At 39.0% G+C, this 23,873-nt stretch overlaps 1 protein-coding gene across 3 annotated transcripts; it reads right to left on the reverse strand.

The window, feature by feature from the left end:
• Positions 1-111: 111 nt before the first annotated feature.
• Positions 112-23,450, reverse strand: SIKE1 (suppressor of IKBKE 1). 3 transcript variants are annotated; one of them, XM_044005610.1, is made up of 6 exons: positions 23,193-23,450; positions 22,926-23,031; positions 22,174-22,316; positions 21,083-21,196; positions 13,209-13,267; positions 112-2,224 (listed from the first exon to the last, which is right to left on the reverse strand). In XM_044005610.1, the coding sequence occupies exons 1-5, from the start codon at positions 23,349-23,351 to the stop codon at positions 13,232-13,234; spliced, it is 558 nt and encodes a 185-aa protein (XP_043861545.1). In that variant the 5' UTR covers positions 23,352-23,450; the 3' UTR covers positions 112-2,224; positions 13,209-13,231. The 3 variants fall into 3 exon arrangements, with proteins under 3 accessions (XP_043861545.1, XP_043861542.1, XP_043861544.1); XM_044005607.1 differs by lacking the exon at positions 13,209-13,267 and having other exon boundaries at positions 23,193-23,448; XM_044005609.1 differs by lacking the exons at positions 112-2,224; positions 13,209-13,267 and adding an exon at positions 19,876-19,933.
• Positions 23,451-23,873: the final 423 nt, after the last annotated feature.

A 23,873-nucleotide genomic window follows, 5' to 3' on the forward strand; every position in this document is an offset into this window, starting at 1 on the left:
TTCCATCTGGCTTTATGTTTTCTATCTTACCATGACATTAAAACCAACTTGCATGTTAATATTTTTCATGTGTAAAAGCTGAAAATACTGTAAATGACTTTGAAACAGAAACCCATTTCGAGCCTTTATTTTATTTTATGTAGGGGAGAGAGGATAAAACCACTCACTGTACAGATTTATTTAACCTGAGATGTAAAGAGCTCTTTCAAATGGCTCCAGCAGTAGAAAACAGATGACAAGAGAATCACAGTGTAGTAAACACCATGTTATACACCTTAACAAGTAACTTGACTTTATGCCAATGAACAACTCCATTAAAATAGGACTACGGTCAGTTAAAGAAAGAACAGGGTTACCTATCTATATGACTCCAAGTGGCACCAATGGCATACTTTAAGGCATTAAAGTTGGGACTAACAGTTCATTTGCTTTTGGATGAGAAGATACACATTTAGCACAAAGGGACAGGAGTACTTTCAATAAAAATGGTATTCAGATAACCAAGAGCCAGTTCTCAAACCATATACTCCTGTCCCTCTAAATGCCATCCACAGGAGAGATAAATTGGCATCACTGGGACTCAGAAACACTGGATTTCTGGGGGACATTTTGATCTTGGAGCTGAAAGTAAAATGCTGTGATAATAGCAATAAAATTCTTTGTGACTGTGCAAAAGAAACCTATCACAAAACACTTGACAGTAAGGTCTTTTAGATAATGTACTGTTCCTCCACGACACAAAGCTATGTTGAGTGTTTTAAGAAGGTTGGACTTCTTATTCTGAACCTCAACACTTTGAATACTGCTTCCTACAGGTGGGCTGAATTTCCAAGAGTAGTCTGGGGAGTAAGATGTGATAAGGAAGGTGGCAACTACATGGTGGGAAGATGAGACAATATTTACAAGAAATATATTACCATGCAATACCAAGACACATGGTAGAAGAACTTGATTTTAAAACCAAAGAGGTTAAGCAACACCATCAAATGATCTTCAAGTTAAGAAACCAACAGGAGACCCTCAAGAAATGCTATCAAACTAAAAGGTTGTGCTAATAAGAGTATGTTTTTCATGGGCTGGATAAGTGTTAGGAATTGAAGTAGAAATCATCAATCTCCCCAGTTGGGAATTTTAATTTAGAATTTTTCTCCACCAGACTCTTTGGGGAAAATATCAAGGTGAAAATAGCAAAGCAGGAATATAAAGAAATCCCTGTCAATTCATGGGAGAGGTGGGAACTTAAGCACCACACCTGTATTCTATTTAAGAAAAGAAGTAATTAAAAACTGGAAGTGGAAAGGTGTCTTAAATCTGGATGGCTGACTTCCAACAGGTTAAAAATATTAGGCAGACAAGGTTGAAAAACAGACTCTACACAGTTATTAGAAAAAAAATACTTTAAGCCTTTGAACTGAGTACAATATGAAATACAAGATTAAAAAACAACATGGTTTTAATCATATTACAGTTTTACTAAGTCTGACATAAGACTATAATTTTCAAGTATATTTTCTTGGGATTGGCTATAATGGGTACTCTCAAAATAAGAGTAAGGACACTAGGTCACAAAGCCCCAATTCCTAGCACCACAGAGTTTTAAAACATTAGAGAAATTGAATGACACTACAAATAGATGAACTGCTAGTTTTGCTCTATGTAAGAATATTATTCAGGCTAAATTGCCAAAATCTAGTTCCAAACCAAATAGCTCTAAGTTGTCATACTTCTTTGTTTGGAATTCCATTTCACTATCTTAATGTAAATATGATGGCTCACAATGAAATGTTCTACTTGTTGGAGCTATGAAAAAAAAAACACCAACAAACAAGATGGAAACATAGTTTGGATAAACTGAGGTCCCCAAAATGAAAAAGCAAAAAAGTCATCTCCTGGAAAAAGGTGGGGAGACAGCTCAATGAAAGTCACACTTTCACCAACGTATCTGAAGAATATTTGTAAGAAGTAGGCTTTGACTAGCCATCAAGCTGCCGCCTGACACTTCTGGCCCCAAATTCAACCTGAGGCAGGAAGATGACACCGAACAGACAACACACAAAGAGCAAATAACTCCCAACTCCCTTCCCTGCAGGGTGCTCTCCAGCAGTTGTTCAAAAGGTGAGCATTATTTGGTGACTTGGGAAGCACTCTCCATTGAGTCTTCCTTCCTCACCTGGAGAGACTCACTACTGATGGACAACAGTTCCCGAAGCTCCTTGTTTTCAAGCTGTAAAACAAAAAGTTGTTTGGACATTTCATCTTTTGTTCCCCTAGAAAATATCACCAAACACAATCTTTGGGGCCAAGGATACAAACTTTTCATTTTGAAGAAAGAATGGGCTCTGACCAAGGACCAAACTTGAGACCTGAGGGATTGTGCATCCCTGGCAAAATCAGAAAGTGACACTCCCTGTGTGTTTTTGTCCATTAGAATCTCTGAGCTTTTACTGTAATGTTACTTGATTTATTATATAAATAATCCCTATGTGCCATAGAAAATGGAAAACTTAGTGCCAGAAAATATGTGCATTTATTTTTAAAAAGTGATTTTTTTTTAAAAGAGTACCCCTTGTTCTAGCCTCTTATTCTGGGCAACAGCCTACTTTGCTTACCTCAGTTTTCTTCCACTGAAGATTTCCTATTAGAAGGTTGACATTTCACATCAAAATTAGGCTTTTTCTCCCCCTTTCTAAATGTTTTCTTGGTGGTTCCCTTCACCTCAGTTATACATGTCTGAGCTAGAAGGGGCCTTAAAGATCATCCAGACAAATCTACTTAGCTAAACTCTTTAACCTGGCATTCAAGACTTCCATCCTACCACCACCCTACCACCTTCTTCTAGGCCCAGCTCAAAGGTCATTTTCATGAAGACTCAATCCCCTGCATTTTCCAATAAGAAATGATCCATCTATTTTTTAGGATCTCACAGAGTCACAGGCTTCAAGTTAGAAGGAGGAACCAACAAATCCAACCCATACCCCAATTCGGTTTTCAATTAAATAAGCACTTCGTGTAAGGGATTCATATGTGGGAGGCACTACACTAAGTGCAGGATACAGACAAGTGGAAGCATCCCTGTGCTTAAGTAGCTTACATCCTACTGGGAAGAAGGAACAAGCACATCAAAATACATACTGAGCAAATACATGGTAACACAAAGGGCACGAATCCCTTATCCGACTTTTGCTCAAAGTTCTCCATGGATGGGGAAAGCACCACTTTCTGAGGCAGTTCACTAGCACTCTAATTACATGGCATTTTCTCCTTACGTCAGTCCTAAATATGACTCTGTGCATCTTCCCCCTGAAGCTACACAATAGTGAGCCTCATCTTTCTTCCACCTAAAAACTCTCTTCTGATTACTAGATGGCAGTTGCCTTGTTTCATCCCACTCTTCCTTCTCCTGGGTAAATGTCCCCATTTCCTTCAATTGGTCTTCACATGACACAGTCCTAAGTAGCTGTAAGTTGTCCTACTTTTTCATCTTCTATGACACTGCTCTCTCCCAGCTTCCTTAACTGACTAAATGATTCTCTTCTGTGCCCTTTACTGGATCATCATTCATCTCCCACTCCCTAAGCACAGATGTCCCCCAAGTATGTGTTTAATAAATGTTGGCTAATTATCCTAGGTCACCATCTCCTCTTTATCTATACCCCCTCTCAAAGCAATCTCAACAGCTCCAGTGGATTGAAAATTGGAACATTATCCCATCTCCAAGGCTAGGCTTCAGATCTATCACCCATTTTCCATAATCTTTCAGATATCACTGACAATAACTTAGCAATCATGCCTACTAGTTCTTTCAGAACTGGGGGGTGGGGGGGAAATGTAGTTCATTTGGGCTAGGTGACTTGAATTCATCCTGAAGAACAAGGTGTTCTCTAACTCCTTATTTATACTAGCTACAAACTCTATTAGCCATTTTTGTTCTTTTTCTCAGTCCAAAGGTCATTCTCTTCAGTACAGAAAACAGAAGTGTAATAAGGATTAGTAATTACGATATAATTAAAAAGTTCTGACCCCTCTTTTATTATCAGTCTCAACTGCCCCGAGCAGCCATCTGCCCTGGGCTTTTCCCTTTAACTCACTACAATTATTTAAAACAAAAATAAAACTTTTTTCCCCTTGTCCCTAGATTTCCTTGTCAGCCTGAGCTCTTTTGACCTTACTATACTTGTACCATGCTTTTCTATTTATACTTTGATACCTGCCCTTCCTTTCATCTTGTGTATATGAGAATCTAAGATCCTCTGTATATGGACAAGTCTCTGCATACAATGTTTTTTTTCTTTTTCACTAGAATCTTTGCCTTTGTACTTTCAGAATTTTGTTCTTCAGTTTTCTATCTCCCCTTGTTCGACTTAGCCAACAGAATTTTAGTCCACTAAGTCCTATTTTTCCTTCCTTTGAGCCCCTTGAAATCTGCTCTGCCAAAATCTTGGGTGTGTATTAGATTGTGCCCAGCTATCTTTTCTATCACAGACACTACAATTTAGTGGTAAGCCCTTTTCCACCAGGACCTATCAGTTTGTGATGAAATAATGAGATTTAGCAGATACTCAAAGACCCACCAGGAGATTAATCTAGACTGACTGAATCAAGTGAGAGTGATTAACTGCTGATTAGCCTACTTCAAGTTAACTGGATTGTAATCACACCTTGAGAACACTTTCAGAACCAATGATTTGGATGATGCCAACCAATCAGCTTGAAGCAGTGTGTAAGGACTGCCTCTGTTCCAGAACTATAAAAAGCTTCCACAGTCAGCTTTCTGGACAGTTCCTGATTAAAGTAGGCTCCTGGAGGAGGACTTGAGGAAGAACCCAACCAGGCTGGAACTCTATGTGAGATAGGTTTTTTCTTAACTTTCTGAACTCCTTGTGAACACCTGTATGCTTTAATAAATGTTTAATGCCCAGAGACTGGTGCTGAAGCTTCTAATTTAAGGCGACCACAATTTAGATTTTAAACATCACAAGTTCTACCCCAGAAACTAGTTCTTCTCTGTTGATGAGAATCAGATGCTGAATAGAAATTCTTCTTCTTCTTGATGTCTCTACCCTTTGAACAATGAAATGACCATTAAGGCCAGCCAAAAAATTATTACTTGGTCTACTTTTGGTAAAGAGTGCTCTAGTAGATATCTAGATAATTAAAGTTTTGCCATCATTACTACATTATGCCTTTGTGCTAGGCTTGTTATCTGTTTTCAGAACTAATCTGTTTTGTTATTCTGTGCAGGATTATCTGTGGCTTACTTTTATTTTTTTTAAGTCTTGCCATCATGAATCCTTTAGAGTTGTCTTGGATCACTGTATTGATCAGAGTAGCTAAGATTGCCTAGTTGATCATCTTTATAATATTGCTGTTATTGTGTACCATGTTCTCCTGGTTCTGCTCACTTTACTTTGCATCAGTTAATATGGCTTCAGTTTGTTCTGAAACCATCCTTCTTGTCATTTCTTATAGCACAAGAGTATTCCATCACAAACATATATATATATATATATGATATACATACATACATATATATATGATATACTCTTTTTTTTAAAGTGAGGCAATTGGGGTTAAGTGACTTGCCCAAGGTCACACAGCTAATAAGTGTCAAGTATCTGAGGCCACATTTGAACTCAGGTCCTCCTGACTCCAGGGCCAGTGCTCTATCCACTGTGCCACGTAGCTGCCCCTATGATATACTCTTTTAAAAAAAAGTATTATTTTTAACTTGAATTTTTTAAAAAATTTTCAGTTCTGAATTCTCTTCCTCCTTCCATGCCCTACTCCACCCACTGAGAAGGCAAGTAATGTATCAATTACAAATGTGAAATCATGCAAAACATGTTTCCATATTAGCAGTGTTGAAAAAAATAAGCAAGAAAAGTAAAGTGAAAAAATTATACTTAGATCTGCATTCAATAGTTCATCAGTTCTCTCTCTGGAGGTGGATAGCATTTTTCATCATGAGTCCTTTAGAGTTGTCTTGGTTCATTGTATTGATCAGAGAAGCTACAATTGCCTAGTTGCTCATCTTTACAATATTGCTGTTGCTGTGTACAATGTTCTGGCTTTGCTCACTTCACTTTGCATCAGTTCACATAAATCTTCCCAGGTTTTTCTGAAATCATCCTGGCCTGTCATTTCTTATAGTACAATAGTATCCCATCATATGTGGCATACTCTTGATAACAGTCATGCTTCTGTTTCAGTCTCCATGATTTGTACCTATTCTACATTATTTGCTTACCCTGGTTCCCTGAAGTTTTTTTACATTAAATATCTTTTCTTCTACAATGCTACCTACTTTCTCTTCAGGTACCTCTTCTTCTCCCCCTTTTATCTATATGGTTGATTTTGAATAAGGTATAACCAGAATAATATTCTGGTCTTGGGTCTCATATGACCAAATCTCAGTAATACCTATGTGATGTTTAAAATCTAATCCCAGTAATGCAGGGGAGGGGGCAGCTAGATGGCACAGTGGATAAAACACTGGCCCTGGAGTCAGGAGGATCTGAGTTCAAATCCAGCCTTAGACACTTGACACTTACTGGCTGTGGGACCCTGGGCAAGTCACTTAACCCCCATTGCCCTGCAAAAAAACCCAAAAAAACCAAACCAAACCAAACCAAACAAACAAAAAAATCTAATCCCAGGGGCAGCTAGATGGCTCAGTGGTAAAGCACAGGCCCTGGATTCAGGACCTGAGTTCAAATCCAGGCTCAGACACTTGACACTTACTAGCTGTGTGGCCCTGGGCAAGTCACTTAACCCTCACTGCCCTGAAAAAAAAGAAAATCTAATCCCATTATTTTATCACACCTATGAGGCCAAATCTGCTGCCTTATATTAGAAGTTTGTTTTCTTTCTTGCCCAAACTTTGTGCATGTGTATGTAAACATTTGAGAGTATGGGCCTGGCCCTTTTCTTGGATTTTTATCTCTTATGAACCAATCCTGTGAACCAATGGATGCCTCAGTTACTAATCTTTTTCAACAACAGCTATACCCTATGGTTAGAGGTGTCAAACTCCTGAATTCAAAACTGCCAAGGCTGTGGGAACCAGATTAACATGTCACTGGGAAATGTTTTAACAAAACGAAAATACAACACAGATAATGTTAATTTGTGGTTTTCAAAGGCTAGCTATATGCTAGAGTTTCTAGTTGAGTTTGACACTACTGTACTATAGTATTTACGTTGGTGGCTATGTTTTGGGTAGTTTTCTCTCTCTCCTATCACTTTTGTTTTTTGCAGGGAAAAGAGGGTCAAGTGACTTGCCCAGGGTCACACAGCTAGTAAGTGTCAAGTGTCTGAGGCTGGATTTGAATTCAGATCCTCCTGACTCCAGGATCAGTGCTTTATCCACTGTGCCATCTAGCTGCCCCCTCCCCTGTCACTTTTTTTAAGTGACTTGCCCAGGGTCACACAGCTAGTAAGTGTCAACTATCTGAGGCTGGATTTGAACTCAGGTCCTCCTGACTCCAGGCCCAGTGCTCTTATCCACTGTGCCACCTAGCTGCCCCTTCCCCTATCACATTTTTTTTTTTTTTTGCAGGGCAATGGAGGTTAAGTGACTTGCCCAGGGTCACACAGCCAGAACATGTCAAGTGTCTGAGACTGGATTTGAACTCAGGAACTCCCGAATCCAGGGCCGGTGCTTTATCCACTGCACCACCTAGCCGCCCCCTTCCCCTATCACTTTTAATTCAGTTTTTAGGTCAACTGTTCTTCAAAACTACACAAATCCAAAGTTTTTTTAGATGGCACTCAAGGGATTTACAACCTGGCTCCAAATTTCCTTTCCTGTATTATATTACACAACTACTCAATAGGAACCTAATACTCTAATCAATCTAGACTATGAACTTGTTTCCTGAAAAGACACTGACTTTATCACTTCTTTACCTTTTATTCATGCTTTCTCCACTTAGAATTCTATCCCCTCATCAATTCCTAGAGAAACTACCTATCCTTTAAGGTCCTACTCAGATTCCCTCTTCTCTGATGGCTCCCAGATCATCCCAGCCAGCTCTTCCTTTCTCTGCTCATTATAGCATTTAGTTTATATAAGTTATGTGGAAACCATAATATGGTCTTGTAATATAACTGCATTATTTCACTTTATTATCCTTCCTGTGGTTTATGCTCCAGACAAACTGGACTACTCATAGCCTGCCTCTGAACTCTCATTCAGGTCCCACTTTTCTAACCTCTATGCCTTTACCTACAACTTCCCTATACCTGAACTGCCCTCTCTCCTCTTTTTCTGTTGAAATTTTCTTTCCAGATCCATATCAAATGCTTGTGGCCTTGAATAACATTATATGTACCTTGCTTTAATGTGTGTGTTACAGACACAGACACATACCCCTTCTCTTCCTGGAAACTGATTTATCAAAGTTTTCATGTCCCTTGATCAGAACCTCCACACTATCCAGCAATTATATAAATGTTAATAACATTATTTGTACCTTTCCTTTGCATAAATATATAGAAGATACAAAAGTTATTCCCATTTATATAATGTAAAAAATTATATATATATATTATATATATATACATAATCGTACATATATATTTATATGTATCTGGCCTCAGACATACACTGTCTTGTGACCTTGAGCAAGTCATTCAACCTCAGTATTCTAGGAAACTCTCTAAGAATATAAGTTTCAAGAAGGGTACTAACATGCATTGGCAGTTTCCTCACCAGGGAGTTAACTATTTCAGTGAAATCATAGACCAGTCCCCATCCGTGTCCCTATGTATACAAACACACAGACATGTTCATTGTATTTTGAATGAAAGTTTTATTATATTATTGTACTACATGTGTGTGAACTTGTGAAGGGCTGGCCAGAGTGTCGGGATGTTCTGAGTTCAAGTCCTGCCTTTGAACCATCCTACCTTTGTGACCATGGATAATTCACTTGACCTCTCAGTCCCCAGACAACTCTCTAAATGGATAAATTGTAGAACAGTTTCTGATTTTAACTGGCAGAGGAACTTTCCTTCCACCAGTGAATTTATAGATCTGAACGGGGGAGGGGGACTCTTTTTTAACATAAAAACTCTACTCATAAGAAATCCTTAATAGATGTTAGTTGAACTGAAATTGGTTAGTCACCTTTGCTAGCAGGCCCGACAATTCAATCCAAAAACCTTGTTAAGGAACTACTCGCTCACTGTATGAGCTCCTCGAATATGGGGATCATGTTGTGTTTTTGTCTTTGTATCCCTTCTACTTCATACCTATTTCAGTGGATCTGTGACCTCATCAAAATGATCCCCTCTCCAGTAGGGAAAATTGCAACCCATCCAACCTCTTTCTCCATGACTCTTGTCCTTCTCCCCCAGGCCTCTTAACTGGGACTAACGGAGCACATAAGCTGACTCTGCTCTTGCTACCTGACCTTACTTCCTTGGGTAGTCATACACCTCTGATATGTTCTACACAGCTCTTTGTGTGCATTTTGTTTAGTTATGTCTACCATACAGCATTCCAGTGTTATATGGATAACTACCATTTTGATATCACTGAAGTTCTATTTCAGGATTTGTGGTCATATGGTCTTACTGGAAGAATAATGGTATTAAAAAGATATGCATGGAGTTTGGCCCCAAAGAATGTATGAGAAGGCACTACCTCCTTTTTAGATTTGAAGACAATGAGTATGGAATGATGGAGGTGTCAGACATTTTTGACATGTTGGTTAATTTTGTTATAAAGGAGTAAGGAGAGGGCAGTGGGAGATGCTGAAAATGTAAAAACAAAAGATATTAAAGTTTATTTTGAAAAATAAAACATGCATGGTATAAAATGTAAGTATGGTAAAAGTCTAGATATGGGGTTGAAGGCTAGATTAATTAAGGACAGTTTCATAAAGAAGAAAAGATTTGAACTGGTCCTTGAAGTATGGGTAAACTTGGATAGACATTCAATGCAAAGGAATCAACATGAATAAAGGCACAAGTAGGAATGAACATATGTTAAGTGAAATCAATATGACCACAATGTAGGGCATCTAATGTAAGAACTGGGAAATGAGTTTGAACAATAAGGGTGGAGTCAGATTATGGATGACCTTGAAAGGATAGAGTTTAGACTTGATGGAAAGCCTAAAGGTGATATGATAAAAGCAGGATTTTTAAAAAATTTTGTCTGGTAGTAATATGGATGAATGGATTGGAAAGAAGAGAAACTGAAAACAGGAAGATCAGCAGGAAGCATGAAGTAAGGTTGCTTAAATCATTGTGGCGGAGTGAAAGGAATAGCTGTAAAAGACATTTTCTTTTTTTTTTTTTGTGGGGCAATGGGGGTTAAGTGACTTGCCCAGGGTCACACAGCCAGTAAGTGTCAAGTGTCTGGGGCCGGATTTGAACTCAGGAACTCCTGAATCCAGGGCCGGTGCTTTATCCATTGCACCACCTAGCTGCCCCCTGTAAAAGACATTTTCAAGTTTGTACCCGGTGACTGACCAGATACGGGGGCCTAATGAATTAAGTATGAATTTAAAATTTGATAAGCTAGACTAGACTGTAAGCTTCTTGAGGACAGAGACTAGATCTTATACTTCTTTGTATCATTAGGATCTAGTCCCACCCTACAGATAATAGGCCCTCAATAAATGTTAATGATTTGAGAATAACTGTGGCATTGACAGAAATAGAGACAATGGAAGGAGGAGATAATTTTGGAGAAAAGACAATGTCTTTGGTTTTGGAAATGATTCTAAAATAGTGATAAGAACACCCAAGTGAAGGCATCCAGGATAAGTTAGAGACCTGGCATTGGAGTGGAATATGAAGGCAGAACTTGTAGCAAAATGATAAAGGGCTTTTTTACTTTAATTGCAGATATCAGCAAAGGCTTCCTTGTTCTAGAAAGTTACACTGCATAAAGGAGTTGCTGGTTAAATGAGATATTGTTTTGTACGATAAATGTGTAGAAAAGTCTGAATACTAATGAAATACAAATTACTGAATATTTTCACAGAAACATAGCTTTGTTACTTTGAAAACAAACTGTTAAAATATTTCTAGATATAACATATAAAGTTCCTATTGGGTCTGTCTTTAAAAAATAAGTGGCTCATCTGTAATAAGTAGTATCCACCAGAATAGAAATAATGGTCTTAAAAATAATTTTCTTCAGTTGGTTAGACATGCCTCTATAATTTCATTTTCTTTTCTTAGGTCAAGGGTAAATTTAGAAAAATAAGTTTCAGCTCAGCCCTGGTAGAATTATTCCTGATTCAAAAAGAATAGTCTAAATTAACAAGGCTTTATTATGAACTTAAATGCTCCATTAAATGTAACGTTCTCTAAACTAACTGAGGATAACTCAGCCTGTTACCTTTCTAAGGAAAAAAAAATGCAACTGTCATGACAGCAACAGCTGTATGACAAAGGTAAGAAGGACCACGCTGTAGAAGAGACAGCTGACTTTAGTCAGAGGTTTGAGACCAGGGCTGAAGTCTGCCTATGACAGCCATGGGTTATGTAACCCTGGACAAGTCACTTAATGTTTCACGGGTTCCACATAACTCTCTATTACTCTAGATTATAGAACAGCTGCTGATTTGTATTGGTAAAAGTTATTTCTTTAACAGGTGTTCTCTAAATAGGTTTAGGCCAAAACCCAAAACCCTTGCAGAGGCAGGGAATTATATAACATACCCTGTTTAGTAGACTATCTCTATTTTATATGACAAAATATATGCGTTAATATGCCAAAACCCAAACTTCTCAGGGAACAATTAGGTAGCTAATTTTTGTTGTTGAGGCATTTCAGTTGTGTCTGACTTTGTTCTTGGCAAAGATACTGGAGTAGTTTTCCATTTCCTTCTCCAGCTCATTTTTTCAGATGAAGAAACTAAGGCAAATAAGGTTAACTGACTTGCCCAGGGTCCCCCACCTTCTAACTGTTTGAGGCTGGATCTCAACTCAGGAAGATGAGTCTTCCTGACTCCAGGCTTAGGGGCTGCCCAGGTGACTCTTAGTTAGCTATATAACTAGCATTTAGGTAGCACTTTAACATTTGCAAAAAACTTTAAAAATATTATCTCATTTTTTCTTTATTATAACTCTGGAAAGTAGGTGCCATTATTAATTCCAGTTTATAGGTTAGGAAACAGGCAGACAGGTTAAGTGACTTGCCCAGGGTCACACAGCTAGCAAATGTCAGAGGCTTTATTCGAACTCAGGACTTTCTGATTGCAGGCCCAGTGATCTTTGCCCAGTGTACCACAGAGCTGCACAGGATCACAGAACTACTTAGTGTAAAGTGTCTGAGGCTGAATTCAAACTCAGGTCCTCCTGAATCCAAGGCTGATGCTTTATCCACTGTGCCACCTAGCTGGCCCCGATTAATATCCTTTCAAACACAAACAGGCCTACTTAGAAATCCTTAAATAATGCCTGCATGGAACTTGTATTCTACAAATTTTATTTGCATCACCTCTCTGTCAGGGTGTGGGTAGACTTCCTTACCATTGGTCTTTTTTTTTTTTTCCTTTTTGGGTGGGGCAATGAGGGTTAAGTGACTTGTCCAGGGTCACATAGCTAGTAAGTGTCAAGTATCTGAGGCTGGATTTGAACTCAGGTACTCCTGAATCCAGGGCCAGTGCTTTATCCACTGTGCCACCTAGCTGCCCCCTATCCTACAAATTTTAAACAAGCACATTTAGAAAGGAGAAAAAGATGTAGTCTTAGCCTAATCCTACTGCTAGAAATTGCATTTAAAGGATTAGGTAGTCTCTAGTTAATCTAGCTGAGTATCACAACATTGACATTTTGCTTCTAGCCACCTGAGTGATGAATTTTGTTTTGTCTTTTTTTTAGTGAGGCAATTGGGGTTAAGTGACTTGCCTAAGGTCACACAGCTAGGAAGTGTTAAGTGTCTGAGGCCGGATTTGAACTCAGGTCCTTCTGACTCCAGGGCCGGTGCTCTATCCACTGCGCCACCTAGCTGCCCCTAGTGATGAATTTTTTAAAGTGCACCTCTTTGAAGTTCTTTTGCATACTCCTTCCCAACAACTGACTACCCAACAATTGACTTATTCTGCAATTCTGTTCTTTCCTTCCCTGAAATATTTAGTTCAGCTTCTTTGACTGTTTGTTAGGATTCTTGGACATTCACTGCAAAAAGAAAACTCTTGCACAAAAGAATACAAAGCAACTTCCCTTCTGTGATCAAAACTCACCTTGTGCTGAACAGGCCTAATAGCTATGGCCAAGAGGAGCTTTCTATTAATATAATTGACTGGCAGGAACAGAAACAAGAAGAGAAAAAAGATAGGAAATTAGAAAACAGAGTTCACTATGCTCCTCTGTAGAAAATATTCACGTCAGCCATGAAATCTCCTATAGATAGTTTCTTCCTAGGAATCATTAAGCCATAAGGGCCCTGAGAACAGCAATCAGTCAACTTCTATTTTAAAATATTATTTTTAGAAAATGTGATTAAGAGATTTTATGCATTCTAAAGTGTTATTTATTTAGACTCAGGCTCAATGTTCAAGCCAAACTGAACTACTTTATCTTTCTTGAAAAAGGTGTCACCTTTTCATTTCCATATCTATAAGTAAGCCATCCTCTAAATTCAAATGTATTGCCTCATCTGTCTTTCAGAATCCATAATTTCCTATAAGGTTCAACCTCCTCTGTGAAATTTTCACCAATCACCACTACAAATTATTAGTTTTCTCTCTCCCTCTTCAAATATTCCTAGAGCTCTTTCTCTGAGCTCTCCTTTGCTCTTTTCTCTCCTACCCTGAATTATACTTGTCTATGTTAACATTACCATCCTAGTATAATTTATATAGTGACTACTTCTACCTCAGAACTGCACCAAAAACCAACTAGAAACTTGTGAGCAAAAGGAAAGGGGTACATGAATACAAGCAAACGAAGAGATTCTCAGTACAACCACATAAAGGCTCCAGATGCATGTACCCAAAAGTCTCTGTGTCCAAAAGAAGCAAGAATCATAGACCGCCATAACAAAGTTCCAGGGAGTTAAGAAACACAAAGCTGGCCAACCACTCAAACCAAAAATCCAGCAGAGGTAGTGTCTGGCTCTGCTACAAAGCGCTAATTCAGGAATAAGCCTGGAGAAATGAAAAAAGCAAAGAAAGCTACAAAAGGATTATTTGTAGATGGAGATATAGTCTCTCCTGGGTAGGATTTTAGGGTAACAAACATATAAAAAATTAAACAAAAGTTCTTCAGGAAAAAACTGGAAGGAGAATAAACAGCTTAGGAAATAAAATGGTAAATTTATTCAAGTAACAGAATCCTTGAAAATTAGAATAGTCCAAATAGAAATCAATAACTTCAGCAAGAAATATCAAAACAAAATCAAAAGTCTGAAAAAATATAAGAAAATGAAAATGTGAGGTGTCAAAAATTACTAACTTGGAAAAAAAATCAAGGAGAGATAATTTAAGGAATCACCAGACTCCATCAAAGCCATTATTTTTTTAAAAACAAAAAAAAGAAACTTTCATACTTCATTTCAAGAAATCAGAAATTAAAACTGAACAGCTCTATTAGAACTCTATTAGAGTGAATCACAGAAAGAATATATCCTCCTGAAAGAAACCCCAAAAGGAGAAGTCCCAGGGAATGTCATAGCTAAAATCCAAATTTTTCACACCAAAGGGAAATACTACTTGCATACAGAAGAAAGAAGTATTTAGAACCAGTCAGAAAGACACAAGACTTAGGAACTGCTACCAAAATTAAGATAAATATATTCCAAAAGGCAAAATATATGAATTTACAACCAAGATTAACTTATCCTGCAAAACTGGATATAATCTAATAGTGAAGGGAAGGGGAATCTTTAATAGAGGACTTGTGATGTTTCTGATGAAAAGATTAGACCTTTAGTGGGAACTTAAAAACACAAACACGAGAGTTAAGAAAAACCTAGAAAGGTAAATTTATTTGAGCAATTAGAAGGGGTTGTATGATGATACAGTCCCAACATTCTAATATGGAAAGGGGGAAAATTAAACAAGTGTCTTTCAGTACCATAATGCCTTTATCATATTGAGGGAGGCAGATAAAAGAACAGAACCTGGTGTCAGATTGGTTCTATTCTGAGAGTACTAAGAGGAAAAAGAGAAGGAAGTGTAAGAAAGGAATACATTAGTGTAGAAAGAAGGGGTGGAACTTGATGTTTCTCATAACTAGGATATGTGAGAATTATGGTGGAAGCTAGGCGGTGCAGGGGATAGCACACTGGCCCTGAAGTTGGGAGGCCCTGAGTTCAAATGTGACCTCAGACACATATTAGCTGTGTGACCCTGGGCAAATAATCACTTAGCCCCAATTGCCTTAAAACATCTGGGGTCATCTCCACTCATCCTGATTATGTATCTTGCCACTGGACCCAGATGGCTTTGGAGGGGACAGAGTAAGGCTGGTGACTTTGCACAGCCCTTCCTCAATTAAATCCAATTCATTACAAGTCATGACATCTGTCATGGTCCTCTTCAAGAATGAGGGACAAAAAACAACGTGAGAATATATAAATATGAAGGGGAAGGAGGAATGGTCATGAACCTCTTATCTGAATGGGTCAAAGGAAGATTGAACACACACATACACAGAAACAGGAAGAAATAAGGCGAGGTGGGGGGGGCGGGGGTGTAGTTAAGAGTAAGAGTCAAAAATAAAACAAATTTCTTGATCCTAAAGAGGGGAATAAAAGAAAATAAAAGCCTGGAAGATCCCTCTCTTTCCCATTATACATATACATCATCAATGGATATACATCTGAGGATTACCAGCATAGATGATACTTGAACTCATGGGAGTTGATGGGATCACCCAAATGAGAGTAAAGAGGGAGAAAAAAACAGGCCCAGGAAAGATCCTTGTGGGGTGTCCATGGTTTCAGGGTAAGATGTGGATGAAGATCCAGCAAAGGAAACTGAGAAGTGTTCAGATAGGTAAGAACCAAGAGAAAGCAGAAAAACCTAGAAGAGTATCCAGGAGAAGAGGGTGACTGACAATGCCAAAGGATGCACAGAGGTAAAAAAGGTTGAGGATTTTAAAAAAGACCATGAAATCTAGCAACAAAGAGATCATCAGTAACTTTGGAGTGAAGTTTCAGGTAAATGATAATGCTGGAGCCAGATTGCAGAGGGTTTAGAAGTGAATGAGAGGAGAGGAAGTGTAGAGGAAGTGTAGACAGCTTTGTTTTGTTCCTTGAAATCTCATGGAGTCATTAGTTTCTACTCAATCAATTCTAATTTTTAAGGAATTATTTTCTTCAGTGAACTTTTGTACCTTTCTTCTCATTTGGCTAATTCTGCTTTTTAAAGTTATTTTTAGTAATTTTTGTGCCTCTTTTAGCAAGCTGTTCTTTTTTTTTCCATAATTTTTTTGAATTGCTCTCATTTCGTTTCCTAATTTTTCCTCTACTGTTATTTATTTTTAATAATTTTGGGGTTTGCTCTTATTAAAAAAATCTTTCTCGGGCAGCTAGGTGGCGAAGTGGATAGAGCACCAGCCCTGGATTCAGGAGTACCTGAGTTCAAGTCCAGCCTCAGACACTTAACACTTGATAGCTGTGTGACTCTGGGCAAGTCACAAACCCAATTGCCTTACTAAAAATAAAAAAAATTAAAAAAAAAAATCTTTCTTTAGCTCTTATAAGAATTCTTGTTGGAATTGTGTCCAATTTGCAACCCCCCTGTCCCTTTTTTCAGGCTTTGCTTGTAGCTGTTTTCATATCATTGTCTTGATTTTGTGCCTTGAACTTCCCTGACACCATAGTAGTTTTTTTTTTAATGGTTAGGTTCTTTTTTTGTTGTTTGCTCATTTTTCTAGCCTATATTTTGATTTTGGGCTTCATGTTAAGAGTTCAGTTATTTTCACAGTTAGTTGGGTGGGGAAAGGTGTTTGTAAGTTTTCAGTGATTCTAAAGTGGAGTGATCCAGATGGGTATGGTTACTGCTCCACTGCTCTCCTGTCCTGCATTCTGGTCCTTACCCAAGAAGGACCCTGCTTTCCTTACAGCAGCAAGTTGTAAGGAATTAATTGTGATTTGGGGTTTCTATGACCCCATCTTTACTTCATAATGGTCAGACTGAAAAGATGTAATCTTGAAAAGCCTAAGAGAAGATGGGTGTGTACTTGATGAGATTATAGAACAAACAAAAGGAACTCTGATCAGATCTGTCATGTATATTAGGTGGGACTGAATAACACAAAGAACATTTATTGAGTCAAAGTATCTAATAAAGTACCTAAGCCCCACCTAGGAGTTCCCCTACACCACATGGGCCTGGCCAAATTATAATGGGGACAGCCCAGGGGTATGTTGAACCAATGGAAGACTCAGCATGGCTAAGAACCTCCCTTCCTGTGGGAGACGCAGGAAAGGGGAAGAGAGAGCTCAGGGAGAAACAGAGAAAGAAAGAGGAGCTGGTGGTGGTTGACCTTTGGACGGAACCAGGAGACACTGCACAGCTGATTCTCCTTGGAACTACAGATTCCAGGTGGTGGTGAGTTTAAACACAAACAACGGTTGAACAACAGTTGAAGCGAGGCTGGCTCTATAGGCCAGTCCAGCTGGAAGCAAGTTTAGGGTTTGAGTCAGTTTTTGTTCAAGCCAAGCTGTTCTGAGTAGCTGAGGAAGCAGAGCTTATTCGAGGTAGCTGGGGGCCTTTTTACCCTAGAGATTTAGATTCTAACCATCTGGGAAGTGGGACATATTTTTCCCTTTCTCTATCCCCTTTCTCATTGTCCCTGGCTCTATTAATTTCACTTATGTTGTAAATTTTGTTCCCATTAATAAAACCTGATTTGTTTGTGGAAAAGAGGCTGTTAATCTCCTTTCTTATCAGTCTGAGAGAAATAACTAAAGAAAAGGCAATTTGGAAGAGAGGAAACTGGATCTAGAGGTCTCCCATTATTTTCTGAACCCCAATATTATGGCGAGCTGCCCAATTAACTCTCCCCATACTGAATTTGGCCCATACAAAGTACTAGTGTTCCTCTCTGCCTTGGAACTGCAACAAGGCCCCTGCACTCTTGTAAGTGAAAATTCTCCTCCACCTTTGAACCATAGCTCAGAAGTAGGTAATGGGCAGTGGAACTGCCAAATAGTCCCTAGCTCTGCACAGTGCATGCGAAAGGGTTCCTTGTAATCTATTTGTCCAGTCCCCTTACTGTCTCTGGATGGTGAGGGTGCCTAGAATTGTTGCTGCTGCTGCTGTCTCCAAGGCCCATACCTGGCACTGCTGTGTGCTGTGCTATTATGGTCCATCCCCACTGCAGTGTCACAGACCTCTGACCTAAGTAGTTTGGGGCTGGAAAAATGTCTTGCTCCGATCTTTTGTTGGCTATGCCAGTCCAGAATTTGATTCTCTGCATTATTTTAAAACTGTCTGGAGGGTAATGTTAGGAGAGTTCAGCTGGAATACTTCCTCTAGTCAGCCATCTTGGCTCTGCTTCTATAGATAGCTTTTTCAGAGTTTAGCCCAGAAGGAAAGAGAAATATACAAGACGACAGCTAGCAGGGATGGTAGGACTGAATGTAGTTTTTTTTTTTAAAGGATACAAATGTTTGTGGACATATCTGTAAGCAGTATGGCCAATAAACAGAGAAAGATTCAAGACTAGAAAGTAGAGATATCAGGGGAGCAGTTTACTGAGGAAGATGAGATGGCACCAAGGGTACACATAAAGGGGTTTGTCTTGGTGGACCACCTCTTCAATTGAGATATGTGAAGGAGAACGATCACATCTGAATGATATGAGGAGGCAAGAAAGAGCTCTGGGTGAATGGCCTCAATTTTTGGAGAAATATAAGACAAGGTTCTCAGCACAGAAAAGGGGGAATAGGGTACTATGGGAATTCTGAAGAAGGATAAAAAGGTTTGGAAAAGCTATGATGGTAAGTGGGAGAGTGAATCAATTAGGGAGGGGCAAAAGGATTGTCTTGCTGCAGAGGGGACAGTTGAGAATTTATAACATGTTTGTAGTAGACTATTAGCACAATTTTGTGATTCTTTTCTAGTTCCACTTAGTACCATGTGAAGAGTGAAGCAATATATAAAGTTAGAGTTTAACAAGGTATGATCAGTGATAGGAATGGGGTGGGGATATGAGGACTTGAATGTAGAGTTGAACAGATTCACCAAGTGGTTGAGAATGGAAAGAAATTCCAAAGAAAGGACAAATAAACAGGACACATTTGAAAGTTTGGTATGGAATTTGTTATATACCATTTAAAAAAGCAAATGGTATGAAATTGGGTCATCCTTTCATATACTGGCCTCATTTTGTGTTCTGCTATATATGTTAAAATGTTTGTTAAGGGACAGAATTTTAAAAAAATTAAGTAAAAAGAACAACACAACAAATAAAACTAAATACTGTCAAATTATTACTTATCCTGGCCCCGACATATAAGTGAGGTGGGAGACAATAAATGTGGAACACTATATATAATGACTGACTTTTTTGATAAGTTGGTTAGTTTTGCTAAACTTTTTCCTTTTAAAAAAATGTTATAAAGACTGCTTGGGGGAGGGAGGAAAAGGAATATGTTGATAAATGTGGATGATTTTTTAAAAAGATATCAATAAAATGTGTGTTTTTTTAAATAGAAAGGCAACATTAAATTCTTTTTACTTTTCCTACTTCCAAGGTGAGATATTTTCATGTTCAGTCCAGATGACAAATTTTAAAACTTACTTTTTACCTGCAAAAAATAACTCCATTCAATCGAACTATCATACTATATTACTATTTTATCCTGAAGTACAAGTTGTATTAGCTTTCACAAGCTAAAATTATCAGTTCCTCAAAAGTAAGAACAGTACATTTTATTTCTTTCACATTCCTCTATTCTTGCAATTAGTCAAGGATTTACTGAATACCTTCCAAGTGTCCAACACTGACCATTCTGTAGGATATATAAAAAGAAAATATTTGTTGAATGAATATAACAGGAGGTCTCAGAGAAACATTTAGAGTAAAGTAACTGTACAGTTCTGACCTGTAGGGAGGAAGGGGAATGTTTTATTTTTAAAATCATTCAATTTAATTCATTTAAACAAAACCTCTACTAAGGTGCCTAATATATGGAAGATAAAAATGAAATAATTCCTGCCCTCAAGCAACATTCCACTAGAGAGATTCAGAATTTGTAAAAGAAAATGCAAAGCAGTTTCAAGAGAGAATGCCAATAACAAGTGTGATTAGGAAAGGCCTGATGAAGGTAGTAGTGTGAGCTTTGATAGAAGCTGGCAATGAGATGAAGATAAGGAAGTAATGTATTCCAAATAGGAGGGGATCAATTCCAAGAGTTGGAATGTGACATACAGGGAACAGCTAAAGTGAGTGTGGAAAGGGAAATAACATGAAATAAAACTGAAAAAAATAGGTGGAGGATATTTGTAGAGTTCTTTAAATGCCAAAAAAGAGAGTATGTTTTCTATAGAGGACATAGGGAGCCATCAAATATTTTTGAATAAGGGGTATGTGGAGAATGGATTAGAGAAAGTATATCTGGAGGTAGGGGTATCAGTTAGGAGGCCACTGTAATAGTCTATCAGAGCATATAAGGTCCTCAATTAGGGTAGAGCAGAGTAGGGGGAAAAGGGAACAGATGGAAGAGATGCTACTCCATTGTTTGGCCACAGGAAGCACTCAGTGGATCCTTGATTAATGACAGGTAGGAGAGAGTGAAGAGAGGAAGGGAGAATCAGCAACACTTGACAAGTAACTGGATTTGTTTGGGGAAGTCATCATTTTCTCCAAAATGGAGAATGTAAGTGACTATAAGGAAGTTAGTGCCCTCAACAGTAACTGAATAGTTTGGAAGAGGAATGAATTTGGGGTGGGGGGTGTTAAAGATAGCAGGACATAATGAGTTTGAGATGCCTACAGGACAATTGTGGAAATATTCAGTAGGCAGTTAGCAACATAGGACCAGATTTCAGGAGAGAGATTTAGGCTGGATTTGAGATTTGAGAGTCATCTGCTTAAACATCACTGAGGTCATATGACTGAAAGATGATACACTTTTCCAACAGCAAAAATAATATCTTACCTCTAGTTGAGCTAGTTTTTCCTGAATCTTACAAAACTGGTCATCATCCACTTGAACAGCTTTCCTCATCACTTCTCCCATTTCACAGATTCTATCAATCTGACTTTCAATTTCCTGTTAAGATATTAAGTATATTAATTCTGCACTGCCCTGCAGGAAGAACAACAAACAAAACAAAAGGTAAAGTATTTATGAGAAGAGTCAAGGAACATGATCCCACTTAATCAAAAAGCACTCTAGGGGCAGCTAGGTGGTGCAGTGGATAAAGCACCGGCCCTGGATTCAGGAGGACCTGAGTTCAAGTCTGGCCTCAGACACTTGACACTTACTAGCTGTGTGACCCTGGGCAAGTCACTTAATCCCCATTGCCCCGCAAAAAAAAAAAAAAAAAAGCACACTCTCATCTCACATATCCAACCAATTGTCAGAACTTCCCATTTCTATATGTCCATCTCTCCTGTCTAACACTCTTTTCCCCTGATCCTGGGTACTTCAAGGGGTCTGTCTCTGTCTCATACTATATTGTATTCTATGTCAAATGAATTTAAAAGTTCCCCTATTGGCTTTCCCCAGATAAGTGACTAATTCCTCAAGTACATGAATAGAAGTTGTATTTCTTTCACTCTCTCCTCCCTCCTTCATTAATAAGGATTAAGTACCTCCCACATGGTCAAACACTGTATACTATGAAGGAACTTGAAAAAAAAAAACTTTCTGAATGACTATAGAGAAGTTCTTAGAAACACTTGACATCAGTCAGGGTAAAGTAAACACAGAGCTCTGACCTACATACACAGTTCAGAAGAATTCAGTATTTCTATTATTAATTCTTTTTCATATTCACTACTCTTTTGTGTTATAGAATCATAGGAAACACAGACCTCAGATCAAGGCTATTATTAAACATTACCAATAAAGTGATAAATATGGAAAGAAAAAAAGATAACTTTTCTTAAGGAAAAAAATCCTATTATCCCTGTTATTCTTATCCTTTAAACTTCTTGATAAAGCTATATAGACGGCAAGAAATTTATAAAAACAATTTCTAGATTCAATTCAATTTAATAAATATTTATTGTGAAATTTCTTACTAAAGAATGAGATTGGTGCGCTTTCAAGACAGGTTCAGCATCCACTGCTTTTTTAGCAATCATTAATTGTAGCATCTGTTTCCTGTACTTGCTCATGATGAGTTCCAAAGCATCCTGGTGTTCTTCCAAGGAAATCCACAACTCTATCAAAGAACAAGTGAAGTAAACTGGCAGTGATATCAGAGACAGTGTAGCCCCTCCACCCCATCTGATACCAGTAACACTCGACGACGTATTTACATAGACTAGTGATGCCTATAATTTTAGAAGCTGTGCTAGCCAATGGTCCATGCATTACAAATCAAAGCATCTCAGGTTCCCATTCAACGAAAATTTATGATACCATATGGCATATATATGTGTAATATACACATATTTAAATTCAAGTATATTGGAAGTCACTGCTTTAGAATATCAAACTGAACTTTCAGAAAGTACTGTCCTTAGAAACAACTCATATCTGTCAAATATGATATAATCTTTATAATCATGAGTTTAAAAAAAAGACTTCAATTGTATTTACTGAACTTAAGACGTTTCAATTACCTGACAATACTGAAAAGGATCACCTATTAATTGGTGCTAATTTCTTACAAAGACTGTTATTTAACAAGATACTTATTAAAATAATTTCGGAGGCAGTGCACCAAATTCTGATTCCTTGTATGGGGATAAATAAACTAGCTAAAACTATCCTTTTCAAAGCGAGGCATTTTGGAGAGAAACGGGGAATGAGCTATGGCTAAACCAACCTCGGTTCTCCTGCTGCAGGTCTCTAATCTGCGTGTTCTCTTGGGACAGCAGGATGTGCGGTTTGTATTTGGACATGTCCTTCAGGTCGGCGGCATCCTCTTGATACTGGTTAAACAGACAGACCAACCGCCACAAAAGTAAGTCTACCGCGGAGGACCGGAAGGGCCCGGAGCGGAGTCCGAGTCATAGCGGACAGACTCCACCCCGAGCCCTCCAGCTCCCACCTAGCCCCTGGGCCTATAGCGGCCCGCACGGCCCCGCCTGACCTGGTCCGGCAGCGCGGCGCCCGCCTCCCTCATTGCAGCCACCCGCCGGTGCAGGGCGGCCGACTGATCCACCAGGGACTCGGCGGCAGCATCGTGCTCCCGCAGCCGCTCCAAAAGCGTCTTCGCGTCCGTCAGGATCTTCTCGATGGTGCAGCTCATAGCGAAGCCTCGGGGCGAAGCGGGCCCCGCAGCGACGCTAGTCACAGATTCCTACGCCGCCGGTTCCGGGTCTTCGCCCACAGCGGCTGACGCCACTTCCGTAAACGAAAAAAATCTGCGCCACTTCCGACAATCCCAAGCGAGTCTTTCCCTAGCCCCGCAGATACGGCGCCTCGGCCTTGCGCCTGCGCCTGGCACTCTTGCCCGCCCGCTGAACCGTGTTTCCTAGGAACCGGCTCTAGCTTTCCTGGGAGGGGGCGGGGCTTAGCAATGTATAGCTGGGGAAGGGCTTTCTCTGCACCTTCTTGCGCCAGCCATTTAACTCTCTCAGCCTCGGTTTCTTGGCTGTAAAGAAGACATCACATGGCAAAGAATTCGAAATTAAGGGGATGCCCATCAGTTGGGGAATGGCTGAACAAATTGTGGTAGGTGATTATGATGGAACACTATTGTGCTATAAGAAATGAGCAGGGGGCGCAGTGGATAGAGCACCTGTCCTGGAGTCAGGAGTACCTGAGTTCA

The sequence above is a fragment of the Dromiciops gliroides genome, chromosome 4 (genome assembly GCF_019393635.1).
Source record: "Dromiciops gliroides isolate mDroGli1 chromosome 4, mDroGli1.pri, whole genome shotgun sequence".
In the NCBI taxonomy this organism is placed as follows: Eukaryota; Metazoa; Chordata; class Mammalia; order Microbiotheria; family Microbiotheriidae; genus Dromiciops; species Dromiciops gliroides.

What these genes read in the sequence shown, in the direction of transcription:
- SIKE1 (XM_044005607.1), bottom strand. Translation starts at nt 23,351, where the DNA reads ATGAGCTGCACCATCGAGAAGATCCTGACGGACGCGAAGACGCTTTTG. An exon ending in GCGCCGCGCTGCCGGACCAG is followed by an intron (nt 23,032 to 23,192) that starts GTCAGGCGGGGC and finishes CTGTTTAACCAG; the next exon opens with TATCAAGAGGATGCCGCCGA. An exon ending in AAAAACTAGCTCAACTAGAG is followed by an intron (nt 2,225 to 21,082) that starts GTAAGATATTAT and finishes TTTGTTTTACAG; the next exon opens with CTTGAAAACAAGGAGCTTCG.